Source organism: Melospiza melodia, chromosome 8, assembly GCF_035770615.1.
Source record: "Melospiza melodia melodia isolate bMelMel2 chromosome 8, bMelMel2.pri, whole genome shotgun sequence".
In the NCBI taxonomy this organism is placed as follows: domain Eukaryota; kingdom Metazoa; phylum Chordata; class Aves; order Passeriformes; family Passerellidae; genus Melospiza; species Melospiza melodia.
In genome coordinates this window covers 22876083-22891639 of record NC_086201.1, presented here as the reverse complement: position 1 = coordinate 22891639, position 15557 = coordinate 22876083, and the positions used below count along the sequence as shown (strand labels likewise).

Genomic DNA, 15557 nt, shown 5'->3' with positions numbered 1-15557 from the left:
TAGTCTCCTAACTCTGATGTCTGTTTCAGAAGCAGCCTCTCTAAAAGCACAAGTAGCTGCACAGTGACAAAGCTGGGCTACTGAAGTTCACAAGCCAGTATGCTTTCCATGGCCTGAGGTCTGCACAAGGCCTACACAGGCCTAGAAAAAAGCTGTTAGACTTAAAATCTTCTTTCTTAAAAATGACAGAATTTGTCCATGTTAATTTACTTTAACAAAATTTGTGTTTCTGCACATTGTATGCTACTGTTTGTTATGCTTAACTGCTTGGAACATCCAACAGAAAAATTGTGAAGGAAACAAAAACAACCCTACAGAACGAAATCTATATATTAACAAACAAAATTTTACAATTCAAAGTTAGAGGGGAAAAATAGTTTAAATGGTGTATTCTAATAGTGCAACTGCAGCCACTTGTCTGAGCTCAGCTTACTTATTTAGTCTGGTGATTGACATATGCATTTGGTGTGGCTTCTTGGATGTTTTATAATGAAAGAAAGTAAGGCTGAATCTCACTTGTCCGTATGCCCTGTTAAAATGCTTTTTTATTATTTTCTTTGTCTTGTGATTATGAATTAGGTAATTTACAATGTAAACTGCACTTGGTAAGCTAAATTGAATTATAAATCAAAAGCTTTGGAATGGCTGAGGTTTCCTCAGTGAATCCCTTTTGTGCCTCTAAAATTAGCATTGTCAATCAAAACCAACAGGTGGTGTATGGTTACAGAGAGTGAATCCCCTCTCCCAAGAAACTTTCTTTCAGGAAACCAATCAGAATGGGCACTGACATGATGAGGCAGACGTGTCAGCAGAGCTGGGGTATATAAAGCGAAACAACTATGTTAGCACTTCTGAGCAGTCGTGCATTCCCCGCCTCGCCTCGGGTGTAGGGATTGCAAAAAAACAAAACTACACTGTCAAGACTGTGTAGTTTTGTTTTTATGATTAGAGGCTCTTCAATTCTCATGCTGGGATTGTCTAAAAAATCTTACTCTGGATAAGGACGTCGTTCAAGAAGATTTCGTTGGGCTTAGCCCACTCTTGCAGGCACTTTGAGAGATCAGGTTAGTAGCATGTTTCTGCTGGTGTAATAAGTGTTTTATCAGTCATTAATAATTCTGATACAATCTATTATTTATAAATTTTCTCACAGGGGGTTGTAGATTTCAGGGTATAGACATGAAACACTTAAATGCTCTGTCAAGTTATAGCCTTAATTTCTGGAGTAAGTTTCGATAACTCTCAGCAAAAAGGTTTCTTTTCCAGGGTACTTCATTGCTAAAGACCAGATAAATTAGGATTTTAAAAGTGCATGGAAACATGTGCTTAACTTAAAAACTGCTTTCTGTTGGGAGTGTTCAAGGTTATGCTGCTGAGAGATAAACTGAGAAGCTCCAAGAATAGCTCTGATAAAATGCACATGGTATCAGCTAAGTGCTGATGACTTTTTAAGGAAAACAACTGCTAAGGTATCAGTTACACGGCAGCTCTGGAACACTTGTCTGCTGTCATTCATGGCTGCAAAGGTTATTTCTGGAACATGACATTTTAGATGCATACTTTCAATTCTAATTATACAAGAAGCCTTATAAGATCACATCTATATCACCAGAATTTGCTTGGACAATGAAATATAGAAACTTTGTGGGATCTCGATAGAAATTATTCTCAATTAAATTATTTCTGTTCTCCTCTGGAAACTATATATATATATATATATATATATATATATATATATATATATATATATATATATAAGCTTTCATAATGTTTAATTGTATTGCAAAATTATTCCCATTTATTTTAGCTGAGCTTCAAAACATAGTCATAAATGAACCTGAAAATTCCAATTCAATATCCAGTTCTGCCTTTATGCTCTTATTGCATGTATGCATCAGGCCCTGATTTCTATGAAGGAACCCAAGTAATGAAGAATTTTCACCCCTGTGAGAGGTAGAATAAATTTGACTCATAGTGAAAGAAACTTCACTTTGTCATTTTTAATTTAACCTTGGGACTGTCACAAAGAGCAAAAGTAAATGGAAGTAAATATATGAGTAAGTTTGCCTTGAAATATTGTGGGATTTTTCTGTTGGTTGATACCAGATATGCCCTGAGGAATTTTTTTAATAAGAAAAAATGTAACTTTAATGGATGTATGATAATATTAAGAAAATAGTAGCTACCTTTTAAAAAACTGTACAATTCAACATCAGTTAATAAATAGATCATGCAAATATAAACTATCAACACACAAGCTTTTCTAGTGGCAGTGTGTTATTTCAAAGTAAGATCTTCTGGCATAGCAAGAGAAAGCAAACTTTCTTTCAGATTTCATATGGCTTTGCAGTTGTTCAAGCCATCAGTGTCAGTGGCTACTTTATATCCTAGCTCACATTTCGAAGGTGGCTGTCTTTCCATACTCAAAATTCCACGGAGATACTCTCTAAGAAAGAGGAGAATTTTATCTGCATCTTTATTGCCAATATGCTTCTGTAAAGTGAAATTATTCACTATTTACAGAGTGCTTTTAAAATAGTATTTTGATACTTATTGCATTATTAATAATGAAAAATTCATTAATATTATTATTTTTATTAATAACTTATTATTAATAATTTATTATTAATAATTTATTGGCATTATTAAGCTAAGTACATTGTAGATTTCCACATTTCTTTCAATTGCTTCTTAGTGACCTAGTTGTCTTGTCATTGCAGAATGCAAATATTTTGCACCAGCAAAATATTTTTTAAAATTATACAGGTTAATTTTTTCCTGTCAGATAAAACAAATTAGTAGACAAAGAGAGGCAGCCTGAATGACCTGTGGAAGGTCACACAGTGAGTCAAGCAGAATTTTCTCTCCTGCTGCATACTTGCAGTGCCAAAGCACAGCTCCACTAAATATAATGGTTTCCCATCCAGTTCAGCCAAACATGTTCCAAGAGTAATTTGCAATACAAATTTGTCAAAACCCACAATATTTGCATTTCACCGGTTGTTCTGATTTAAAACTGAGTAAATTGTTTAGAGAATAGCTGCACATATTCTTAAAATCTTGCAAGAAGTGTGTGGATACAATAGCATTTTCACCACTGATATCTAATGATGGGGTTATTTTGCTTGCAGAGTGCCTGTAAAGATGACGACGAAAGCACCAACTTTCACACAGCCGTTACAAAGCGTTGTGGCACTGGAGGGTAGTGCCGCAACCTTTGAGGCTCATATTAGCGGTAAGGCTTTGATTCATTCTTCCAAGATTTGCTGTCGTTTAGCACTAATTTATTCTCTAATGTTTATGATGAGAAAAATGATGACACTTTTCATAGATCATAATCTGGTATGAATGGGTCAAGATGGGTGCTGAAATGCGGATATATATCCATATCATACCGCGCTGAACCACCCCTTGAAATGTATATGCCTAAAAATACATACTGTGCTAATAAGGGAATTTCATGTGGCTGCAGAAACAATAACCTCATTTGGATGATGACTGGGCAGAATTAGAAGTCAGGATGCAAAAAACAGGATTTATGATAGTTCTTCCAAGACCTTTTGTTAAGGTTTACTCTAGCTAAGCAAGCTCTATTTCTGCTTCCCTTAAGTTTCTGCCCTTAAATTTACTTAATTCCAGAGTTCTAGAAGGGGGATTAAAAGCACAAAAAATCTAGGCCCAACTGGCCCCTAAAGAGGGTGCTAAAAAATAGATGTGTAAGGTGATCATGATGTTAGCACAAGGCTGGATTAATATCAATTGCCTGTGCAATTTAAAGATACCATCCAATTTAAAGGATACTTGATTTCTCCAGTCTACATACTATTCAAACACCCTATCTTGTGCAGAACTCCAAGCAAACCCCTGAGATAGCATTACCAGAGACCCAACACACTGTTCTAAGAGTGTCTCTGACCTCGGCAGTGACTAAGGAGAAATGACATGTGCTCCTGCTGGTGGAATTATATTGTCTTACAGGCATTAGCAATGTGATGATCCACATACCATAAAGCACTACTCAGATGCTCTGTGACAGGTGCAAACACATGATCTGTGCAACTATAAAGATCTCTGACATCTATGGTCCATGTATTTCATCCCTTGGTCACTTTGCATGACACTGGCTCACACATTTGGTGTTTGAACACGTCCTGCAGTCTCCATCCATGACACTTTTTCATGCCATATTCTATTATTTGGCCCTTATTCTTCAGTTAATTGCCCTGGTTTTCTCTTCTTGCTTCTACACTGTAAATTTTCTGTGAATTTTTTTTCACTTTTACAATACTTATTGGTATTAGGAATACCTAAAAATATCATCAGAAAAAGTTAGGAGGCTAGTGTTATTATTCAGTGTGTGATTTTGGCTAATTTCATTTTTATGATATTATGGAGTACTTGGGAGGGGAACTTGATTTCTTACCAAGAGAAGATACAGCAGTGTTTCTAATAGCATATGCCATATTTGTATGTTAGTCTCAAATATCTTGTGAGTCAACCTCTTGTTAGGTTTTTTTCACATTGTGAGATTCTGGTGTATCCTTCCTGCCCTAAAAACATCGTCCTGGTTTGAAAGACCTGACAGTGGCTTGGCATTTAGTTTTCTGCAGCATAAAAGTCAGGAAAGGCTTTTACTATAACTAATTGCATAAATAAAGGACTACATAGCTTTATCCGGCTGTAATGTCTACCTTTTCTACCTGCAATGAATTATTGTGAGTTTAAAAATAAGAATTTTTCTCTATCTCTAATAACACTGATCTATTATAAACAAGTCAAGTATTAATACACAGCTACAGTTCAAATGTGAAGAGCTCAGTTAATCTAAGAGTATCAAGGAGAGCTTAGCAACCACCCGAGATGTAATTTTGCCGTGTGTAAACTAGAATAAATGAACTGTGCTGCTGTATTAGAATGTGAATTAAGTGTCACATTATAAAGGGATGATATCAGATTAATAAACCCAGCATGTAACAGAAAGCACAGAACACACAAACCCTGTTATTAAAAGCAGCAAATGCCAGGGCAGCCAGGACACTGTCACAGGGGGAGTCCTACTGGGTCACCGGTGACTGAGTCATGAGACAAGAAAGTCAGAACTGTTCCTGGCCTTAGAACAGTGCCAAGCTCATGTCTCCACAGCACCGAACAAGTTCAAATTTTTTCATAAAGAATTAAACTATGCACTGCTTACCTTTCTTGAACTGGTATTTTCAGGTATTACCCAGTGCAAGACAGCCTTTTCATAGTGCTTGTTGTTGAAAGCAGCACACAGATCATACACAAGTTGGCAGTCCCTCTCACATCGTTGTCAGGAGAATCTTATTGAATCCAATTACTTAAGTGGTGAATTTGAGGCACTACAGGTCGATTTTCTTCTTTTTGGTATTAAAGTTCAAAAAACCTCATGGACAGTTTTAAAATGAACAACGATTGTTCTTATCATTAACAGTCAAATCATAGTGTATTTGGGACATGTAGAAGTAAAACCCTACTCTACATAGACTGGGCACATTTATCTATAATCTGAGTTAGATGTTAATAGCTCTGTGACCTGGGGCTAGCAGAGTGCTAGGAAATTCGTGGAGTTGAGTTTTAAATATAAACTCGGGCTCAGATTTCTAAAATGGCTTCTAGCTTCGGATGCCTTGTACATAGCAGTTTGAGACATCAAAATAGACTCCATTTTAAAAGTGCAGGCCTTTCTCAACCTGCCACAGAAACTCCCATTTTTGCTAATCATCATATAATACCACTGCAAAAGTTCAAATAGAACTTTAGAAATATTTCATGAAATTCACTACAGAGGATGTGTTTTGAAGGATTGCCTAGCTTAAAATATTTTTAAACTAATTTTCACTAATATTGAAGACACATAGCTCTGAATGAAATCACTGGTGTCTGCTGCATACTCTAAGTTGATGATGATAATGCCCAAGTTGCCCTACACCAATAGCACAAAATTGAATCATACCATCCCATCAGGACTGTTTGATAACTTCCATCTGTAAACTGACAATGCTTAAAGCTACTTTTACTCTTTTGATTTCCAATCCTCCCTAAAACTGTCCACATTTTCTTTCTCTCTGTGTGTATGTTCATTTTACATTTCTCTAAATATCAGTGCTTTACTGTGAATCAGATTTTAAACTTTCCTAACCAAGTCTGATGGGACTGCAGTGAACCAATGAAAGCCTCAATCTACATATCAACTTCTCTTTCACTTTGGTCTCACACAGTCATTTTCCTTGCACATCAAATTCCTTAATAATTTATTTGCTTTATAGGAAGGATACTCTAGAAAGGAAGCAGAATTCTGTGCCCCTGGGGCACAGACAATACAACTGGGAAAATTAATTCAAGTCTCAGATCTCATTTCTTAGCCTCCATGCAGTGCAACTGGTGATTTGGGTTGAGTGGAGAAAAACATGAAGTGAATTTGGGAGGATTTTAATTTTGAAGAAATTATGTTCTAGAACTACAAAAAGACTTTGAGCTGGAACCATCTCCTTAAATTACCTGTTCTCCTTATGTGTGTGGTTCATATAAGAATTTTACTTGTTCATCAAATGGATTTAAGTTACTCAATAAATTTGGCTGAGTAGAACACTGAGAAGACAATTTCCACAGGCAATCTCAAATCACCATTTAAAACCAAAAATCAGCTGTTGTTAAAACTGAAATTTTTCTGACCCCAAGACTCTTGTTCATGACCCTGATAAAATAGAATAATATATTTGAACAACAGTTGATTCCAGGTGACTGCTGTTGATCAAACTCAAAAAATTGCAGAAAAAGAAATTAAAACCCCCAAAACTTTGCTGGCATTTGATTTTAATGTCTACAGCAGTCACTTTTTCTATCACTTCATTTTCTAAAACCATAGTAGTTTTAGAACATATGCTTTATTTGGTTGGAAGTACTGATGTTTACATTATCTCCAGACTATTGGACTGCATAAATATGCTAATAATAATCAATCCTACTTAGATACCAGCAAATACATTTTTAAAATACCTCACATCCTCCTCCTGAATTTGATGGACTTCTATTTCTTAGTAAGATTGCTAAATACTACAGTTTTCTCATTATTCAAGTGATTTACTAAACACAGGAGCCAGTGCAGCTGCCCTATTGCTCTGTGCATTTTAGAGACCTTTCTAAAACAAAATTCCTCTGCCACTGTGTCTCTGGACATATATCTGCACCTATGGCATTATGCTCCACCGCAACTGTGTATACATGGTAAATTTTTATGTCTGGCATTTCATAATGTCTTGATCTCCATTTGTCTTCCTTTTTCTGCAGGTTTCCCAGTTCCTGAGGTGAACTGGTTTCGGGATGGCCAGGTTCTCTCTGCTGCAACTCTGCCCGGTGTGCAGATCTCGTTTAGTGATGGCCGCGCTAGACTGGTGATCCCCACCGTGACAGAAGCCAACAGCGGGAGATACACTGTGCAAGCCACCAATGGATCTGGGCAAGCGACTAGTACTGCTGAGCTGCTGGTCACAGGTACTCACAGCCACGGAAAGGCACCTCTCTCTGCCTGCTACCAGTCTGAGGGATGATTGGAAAGAGTTCAGATTTCAAGTACATGATCAGCAAAAAATAGCAAAGCACATTCCTTTTCCTAAAGCAGTCTAGAACTCAGCGTGCATTCTCACCAGTAATGTCTAACAGTGTCCTTTACATTTTAACTGTATCAAGTTTAATCTTGATCTCACAAACTCTTATTCATGATTACACGACTCAAGCTTCTGGCTCAGCCCTTATGCAGGTAGCTCCTTACGGTCTGTCATGCTGGCTACATTGAAATTGCCCATTAAAAAAAAATTAATTTCTGCAGGATGGAGCCATTAATGATATCTAATGGTATCAATGATATTTAACAGAACAAGTCACATAAAGGTCCATACCAAAAGACTGTGCTTAATGCCTATGGTTGTAAGCAATATATCTGTAATTCTAGAAACATTTGCAATCCTAGGTGTAATCAAAAATAATATTTTGAATGTTTCAGAAGGTACTATCACCTGTCAGTAGCCTGTGAAGAAGAAATAGACTTCACACACTTCTAGTAATGAAAGCATCTAGTACTTGCCATTCTTTTTAACAGACACCATTGTTTTTCTGTTTACTTCTTTAATAAAAATGCAGCTGCAACAGCACCACCAAACTTCTCACAACGACTACAGAGCATGACTGCAAGACAAGGAAGTCAAGTTCGACTTGACGTGAGAGTGACTGGAATCCCTACACCTGTGGTGAAGTTCTATCGGGATGGAGTAGAAATTAAAAGTTCCCCCGATTTTAAAATTTCACAAGAAGGAGACCTTTACAGCTTAATAATTGCAGAAGCATATCCTGAAGACTCCGGCACCTATTCCGTAAATGCCACAAATAGCGTGGGACGTGCTACTTCAACAGCTGAATTGCTAATTCAAGGTAACAGAGCTGAAGCTGCAGGTCATGAAAATCAGAGCATTAATGGTAATGGTACAATATGCACCACTCATTGCAGTTACATCAACAAGTTAATTTATCATTTCTTTCTCAAGAGTTATTAACTTGCTGTAAAATAAAAAAAAACAAAACAGCATCTTTGATGAAATTTACCAAAGATTTTTGTCTGAGATTTAACAAGATTTTTCTCCAGAATGAGTGTTCTTTAAGCAGAGGATATAGTTGATGGGAAAAGTGTGGGATACCTTGAGTTGTTCTCATTTTGGTCTGTAAATCTCTCAAAGTTTTATTTGTAAGTTGGCTTTGATAGAATAGATAAATTAGACTGCATAGCTGTACCTAGTCTTGTGAAGGAGGCTGGTAAGGATGAGGACAGTTTTTAGAGAATTGTGGCAGGAAAACATGCTACCCAGAGCACTCTTGCTTGGATTTCACCTCAGTCAGGCTTTTGTCTGTAGTCATTTAAGATCCAGGACTGATATGAAGAATCTACAATGAATGTATTTTGTTCTGCTTTGAGGTTGTTTTCTAATGACTTGGTAATGCAGTAATATTGTTTCAACTGTTTTCACAACTATCTATCTGTAGATATTGAAGGCAAAACAGATGGTTGTTTAATTATTTTTCTGTTGTTTACGTAAATTTTTTATATAATTGAAGTTGACCATTCATTTATTTCTCTGTTTATTAATTGTTAACATATGCAATTCTTCTGACCATGTTTTCTTTCCAAAGGCGAGGAAGAAGCCGTTCCTGCTAAAAAGACAAAGACAATTGTATCGACTGCTCAGATTTCACAAACAAGACAAGCCAGAATTGAAAAGGTACAATTTTCAAAAACAAAGCAGGTAAGGCTAAAATGTGGAGCATTACTTCTACAGTCCCTCACCCTAGTTTTCCTTTTCTTGTTTTTCATTGTAGAAGACTGAAGCCCACTTTGATGCCAGATCACTTACAAGTGTTGAAATGATGATAGAAGGTGCAACCACCCAACAGCTCCCACACAAGGCACCTCCACGAATGCCTCCTAGACCTACATCCAAATCACCAACCCCGACAACTGCTGCAAAAGCACAAATGGCACGACAGCAATCACCATCACCCGTTAGACAATCACCATCGCCTGTAAGACATGTCAGAGCACCAACACCTTCACCAGTAAGGTAAAATTACTGTTCTTTTGGGCAGTATTGCTTTTGGAATCACTTTTACGTATAGAAGTAATGCTGTAGAATGAGAGCACAGTATGAAATGAAAGAATGCACTGACTTAATAATGACTGGCTTTGTTCTGATGGTGAGCAGTAATGTGCTCTATTTGCCACTGGTACAGAAGTGCGTGTCCCCTATGTAGACTTCTATACCCTACTGTAGAAAATCCCATTTGGTTGCTCTACATAGAGCCAAAGTAGCACTCACAGCTCAATTTCATGATGAAACAGAAAAAAAACAACAGTAGAGCAGTTGACTCTTGATTATTTTAGATGAACAGAGAAAACAGCAATGACACTGATGAGTGGCAAACAAAATGAAAGGATATGTAAAAAAACCTTGAGCTCGTGTTCTGTGTATGTGCTGGTAATAACTACAGAAATAATATTTTGAAGGTAGGCAAGCTAAATGTGGTTATGGAAAAATGAAGTTTATCTCTGCTGTGTAGAAGGGCCAGAGAGGGAAAGTGAGTGATGTGAAGAGCAAGGCTCGTGGTCTGGGAGACCCCATGAGGTCTGTGCTGAGGAGCAGGTAAAGCCAAGAGTGTTTTGAAAGTCCTGCATTTGCAGTATCCTGAAGTACCAGCATCATGGAAGGAATGTCTCCAAGCTGAATGCTCAGAAGAGCCCCATTTAAGTTGCCAGAGCTGGGTATGCTGGTGAATTTACCCCACTGATGATAACTTGCAAGGACAGGAATAAATGGATTGATAGCAACTAGCTGTAACTATCAAACTACATAAATGAAAAAGGAATTCAATAGCGACATCTAGAGCACATATAGAACTAGAATTTTGCCCTCCCTTGCTAGTCAGACCCCTTTTAGGCCTACAACACGTTAGAAAAAACTAAATCTAAAAATCAACATGATGCTGCTGCCCCCTACTGCTGCTATTTGATAACGTTCTCTGGGAAATACAGCACAAAAAATTCCACTGAAAGAAATTCTAAGTTAGAAAGCCTGTTTAAGAATTTTGGAAAACGCTTTAAAACTGTCTGTTAGGATTAGGACTGAATTTTTTGGAATATCAGAATTTAGAAACTAGCACTTGCCAAGTGGATATAAATTATTGCATCTGAGATCTGTACATGTAAGTGCAGGGAAAAATATTCAGCACTGATAAGAAATTTGCCTGGATTATGGGTACTTATATGGACAACACTGACGGTAATATGTAGTACAGGAGTACATCCAGTTGTTTTGCTAGGTGGTAGCTACATGACATTTTTCTCAAGATTGGTTACAATTACGATTTTGTCTCTCTACAGAGACTGGACCATGACCGTATTATGTAGTATTTACAGCCTGTGAGCCTTTTGTGTTATTCCTATTAGAAGAATTAGGATAGAGCAAATGCAAAATAATTTTTATATCTCAAATATATTTGGTTGACTGAAATTTCTTTTGCCACTTGTTCTTATTTCTTTTTGGAAACTAAGCTACTACAAAGACATGTTAAAGTTATGAATGACAACAGTTAGGCATAATGTTATAAAAACAAGTTAGTGTAATTTACAAGTAGAACCTCTCAAAAACCGTTCTTAAAATGAAACTACACAGTACTGGAGATACCTACATGGGGAGTGAGTTCAAGTTCAGGCTGAAGTTGTTTATACAATTATCATTCTGTGGCAGTAGATTAATGATACTGTATTTTTTTTTAATAGGTCCGTTTCTCCTGCTGGGAGAATCTCCACCTCACCTATTAGACCAGTGAAATCTCCATCTCCAATCCGTAAACCACATGTAGTGACAACAGCTGGGGCTGATGTCCTTCCTCCTTGGAAGCAGGAAGGATACACTGGAACCATGGAAGCCCAGATGAAGGAAACAAGAGTATCCACAAGCACTACCCAAGTCACTGAGGAAAGATGGGAAGGGAGATATGGGGTCCAAGAACAAGTCACTGTTACTGGCACTGCTGCTGGCGAGGTGGCCGCTGGTGCTAGAGAGGTAAAGTCTCTTTCTGGAAAAAATACTGGGTTTGGTTTTTGTGGGGTCTCACCACTGCTGGATAGATCTGCTAAATGGACTCTGAGAGGCTATGTGTAAAACCTTGTGTGCATCTGCTATTGAGAGAGTCCTGCTGCAGATGTGGAAATGCTTCTTTGCAATATTCTGTCTCTGTACTGGTTTTGTGCTTCTTCTGAATGTATGCAAAATATGAAAAAATTGTCTTTTGATGTGACAAATATAGGTGAGAAAGGACAGTGAAAAAACAGCAGCTATTGCTACAGTTGTTGCTGCTGTGGATCAAGCCATGGTGAGAGAACCAGCTCCAGGTGTGGCGGAGCAAACTGCTAAAAGGACAGCAATGACTGCAGTCCACGTTCAGCCTGTTCATGAGCAGGTAGAAACAGAGCACAGACATTTCCCTTTATCCCTTCATCCAACACACAAACAAGGCATGATTCCCTGTGAGGAATTAACAAGATGTTACCCAGTGCACTGCAAAAGCATGCATACTCATCTAGAACACCTGGACTGCAAAGGAATGCTCAGGTTCATTTACACCATCCCATTCCATCATAACAGGATTGAACTAATTACTCTTTTTAAGTTGCCTTCTCTGAAAGTGATCCTCTATTCTCTCTTCTCCTTTATTCTCTAACATTATTCTTAGAATGATTACTTTTTTTCCCTAATATCTCATTTATAATTTCCCCACTAGAAATAACATAATTCTCCCTTAGTATTTTTCCTTTACTTGAATTCCTCTCTTATTTTTATTTCTCTTCTTATTTTGATGATCAACTTATTTTAAAATGAATTCTGAGGCTTTGGTTTTTTTTGTTTGTTGCTACAAAAATCAGATGAAAAAGGAGGCAATGGTAGTAGTTACCAGTGATAAAACCACAAAACAAACAGTGATATCAAGAACTAGAGAAGGAATTGTAACTTCACAAGAACAAAGACACATCTCTCCTGAAAAGGTGAATACAGATTGTACCTGAGATTTTTTATGCCCTGCCTTGTTCAAAAATCTGATATCTCATACAAAAGACAAGCCTATGAAGAAGAAAAATGAGATACTGTTATTATTTGTCCCTTTTATATATGTTCACTCTTCCAGCTTACAGTGCATCTTTTTCCTGTCTCTTCTCTTCTCTGTGATTACTCTCTTTCACTTTTTATTTCACTTCCATTATTTATACCTAAGAATGTGATCGATAAAGTTGCAATAACTAAGACAACCTCTCTTTTCTCAAGCATTCTTGATAATTCAAAGAATTGACATGTAGAAAGCAGCTCTTAAATTTTGTTGGGGGCCGGGTGTGTCTGTAGGGGGTTGTTCTGATATTGTCTCTAAGCTTGCATTTGTTCTGCTTTGTCTGTTGGCAGAACAGGGGGTCAGAAAAAAAATGGAGGAAAAACTCATTCTGCATTGAAATCGACTTTGAAAACACAAATTATTGATTTGAGTTCAGATTATTTTAACATGTATTTTATCAGAAAAATGTGATTTACTGGAAGATGAGCTTTTATAGCCAATGTTTTATTTGCATTATAGTAGAAAAGCATGAGGAAGAAAGTGTAACCTCTCTTTAAAGCACTGAGAAACAGAAATCCACCCGGGCATTAATCTGAACTTAGCATTTGAAAGCTAAGTCAAATTCTTGTCAAACGAAAGTTTCATTAAACCTATTTTTAGTATCTTACACTTTCTCAAAGTGATTTTAATGCAGGACAGTTTTTCTCTGCACCAATTTTTTTAGTACTGCTTTCAGTAGCAAAACAAGCATTTGTGCAATGTTTTATTATTTTTATGTTCAATGTTTTGTACAAAGTCTGTTTATGTTTTTATTGTTGTTTCCAGACTAGACGATTTCAAAATACAGAATGTGACATCTTTGCTCTCTTTAATTTCTATGCTCTTTTCCAAATATATTGAAATTCACGTACCTTATATTTTAAAATAAAAATTAAAAGTTCCTTATTTGTAAATGTCCAGGTGAGAAAAGAACCAGAGAAAACTCCAGTACCAACAGTAATAATTGCCACAGACAAAGCCAAAGAACAAGAAAGAATAACAAGAGCTACAGAAGAAATAACTACCAGACATGAACAAGTGCACATTGCTCATGAACAGGTAAATAAATTGATATATTACAAACTAGGAAGTAGAAAGTTTCTTCTCTCATTCAAATAAAAATCAATGGAATATATAATGACTTTTCATTAACTTCTCTCAGCATAGAAGACGTGCTATAACTTGAGTACAAAGGTATTACTCCAATTCTGAAATCATGTTTCTTTCTTCTTGATATACATTTAGAAACATTATCCTGCTATCCAAAAAAGTTGTGTAATCATGACAACAGGCATAATCAATTACTATCATTTTTCTTTACCATAAAAAATAGATAAGAAGGGAAGAAATGAAACCTTCAGTACCTAAGGTAGTAATTACTACTGATAAACCTAAAGCACCGGTCATAATATCGAAAAGTAAAGAAAGAATTGCCACCAAACAAGAACAAGTGAGCATAACACGTGAAAAGGTGAATAGCGCTGTTTTAGCCATATTTGGTTTTATCCTTTCTTCTTTGCAACCTCTTGTTTTCCTCAAAAAATACTAACTGTACATTTCCAGCTCATTTTTTCTAAGATTATTCCACTTACAAACTTTTAGACCTACTGCTAATTAGACTAAATTATTTCATCTTGATCTTTCTCTCTTGTTTTCATTAATAGGATGCTCATAATTATCTTCTGACTGATGTTTGGAGTGGACTGACTGACTCCTGAAACGCATTTTAACTTTTTTTTTAATCATTACTTTTATTTAAATAGGTGCGAGGGTATAACAATACTTATCACTATAATACAGAGATGTGTGCAGTGCACAAGGATCTAACCCTTCAACTCTCCTTCCCTCTTCCCATTTCAAAATGTTTTCTCATTGTTCAAATATCTTTCAAGACTGAACGTAACTGAAACTTTTATTTCTGCTATAAAAACTAGATTAAAAAGGAAGGTGAGAAAACTATTGTAGTTCCAAAAACAGTAGCCACTGTTAAAACTAAAGCACCAGTCACAGCGTCCAGAACTGGAGAAGAAATTACAGCCAATGCACTGTTACAATTTGGTTTATCTGCAAACCTTACATTTTAAGACCTACTTTGATAAAACAGAATGCTCTCAAATTAATTCCTGAAAACATACCCATTCAGTGGGATGATTTTCAAATAAAAGAGTCAGTAGGATTAAGTTTCTAGCACTGAAGGGGTTTATATCCCACCCTGCTAGGAAATGTCACACTTTAGGCTGTAGTCTGATTTCTCTGTGACAGTCTCCTCTCAGTGGCTTTTAAGCAACATTTACTTATTCATATTTCTGATTCTGCAATCGTTTTTTCTATTTGATGATTCCGTGTAATTTCATGGTTGTCAGATGAAACAACTTCTCTTTATTGAGGTATGAATTGTTCTTTGTACAAAACAAATTTTAACCTCCATTCAGGTCTGTCCAGTTTGTTACTTATGACCATCAGACACTCGTTCCAGTAGGATTCCCACAGTAGGAAAGATCCACAACACAGTCAGGAATTCTTACATGTGCAAGAAAAGCATAGTTGACAACAGCTGCTGTTTAAAATCTATCTACTTACAGTATAGTACATTCATAAAATACTTTTATAAAATATAAGTAAATGAGTGAAGCATATAAAACTCACTGAGAGTCAGACTGCTAGGCGAGTTCAGTCCCTTGTTATATGATATAAACTTAGGGCCAAATTCAAGCCAGTATAAAAAATTATTTGGAAAGCAAGAGTAATACTGAATAAGCAGTCCCTGTTACCTAAACACTGCTTTAATAAGAAAACAAAATCTCTGTAAAGGATCACATTTTGGCCTCACCTAAGTAATTTTAGTTTAAGCT

At 36.5% G+C, this 15557-nt stretch overlaps 1 protein-coding gene across 20 annotated transcripts in view; it reads left to right on the top strand.

Moving 5' to 3' along the window:
- Positions 1-859: 859 nt before the first annotated feature.
- Positions 860-15557, top strand: part of TTN (titin) — a 238040-nt gene continuing 223342 nt past the window's right edge. For 17 of the 20 annotated variants that reach the window (XM_063162234.1, XM_063162215.1, XM_063162218.1 and 14 more), the window contains exons 1-11: positions 860-1064; positions 3132-3235; positions 7309-7512; positions 8158-8445; positions 9199-9287; positions 9385-9626; positions 11342-11627; positions 11872-12024; positions 12488-12607; positions 13627-13764; positions 14039-14176. In XM_063162234.1, the coding sequence (XP_063018304.1) occupies positions 3145-3235; positions 7309-7512; positions 8158-8445; positions 9199-9287; positions 9385-9626; positions 11342-11627; positions 11872-12024; positions 12488-12607; positions 13627-13764; positions 14039-14176 (1749 nt within the window). In that variant the 5' untranslated portion in view covers positions 860-1064; positions 3132-3144. The remainder of the gene's footprint in view (positions 1065-3131; positions 3236-7308; positions 7513-8157; positions 8446-9198; positions 9288-9384; positions 9627-11341; positions 11628-11871; positions 12025-12487; positions 12608-13626; positions 13765-14038; positions 14177-15557) is intronic. The other 3 variants (XM_063162220.1, XM_063162223.1, XM_063162226.1) reach the window with 3 other exon arrangements.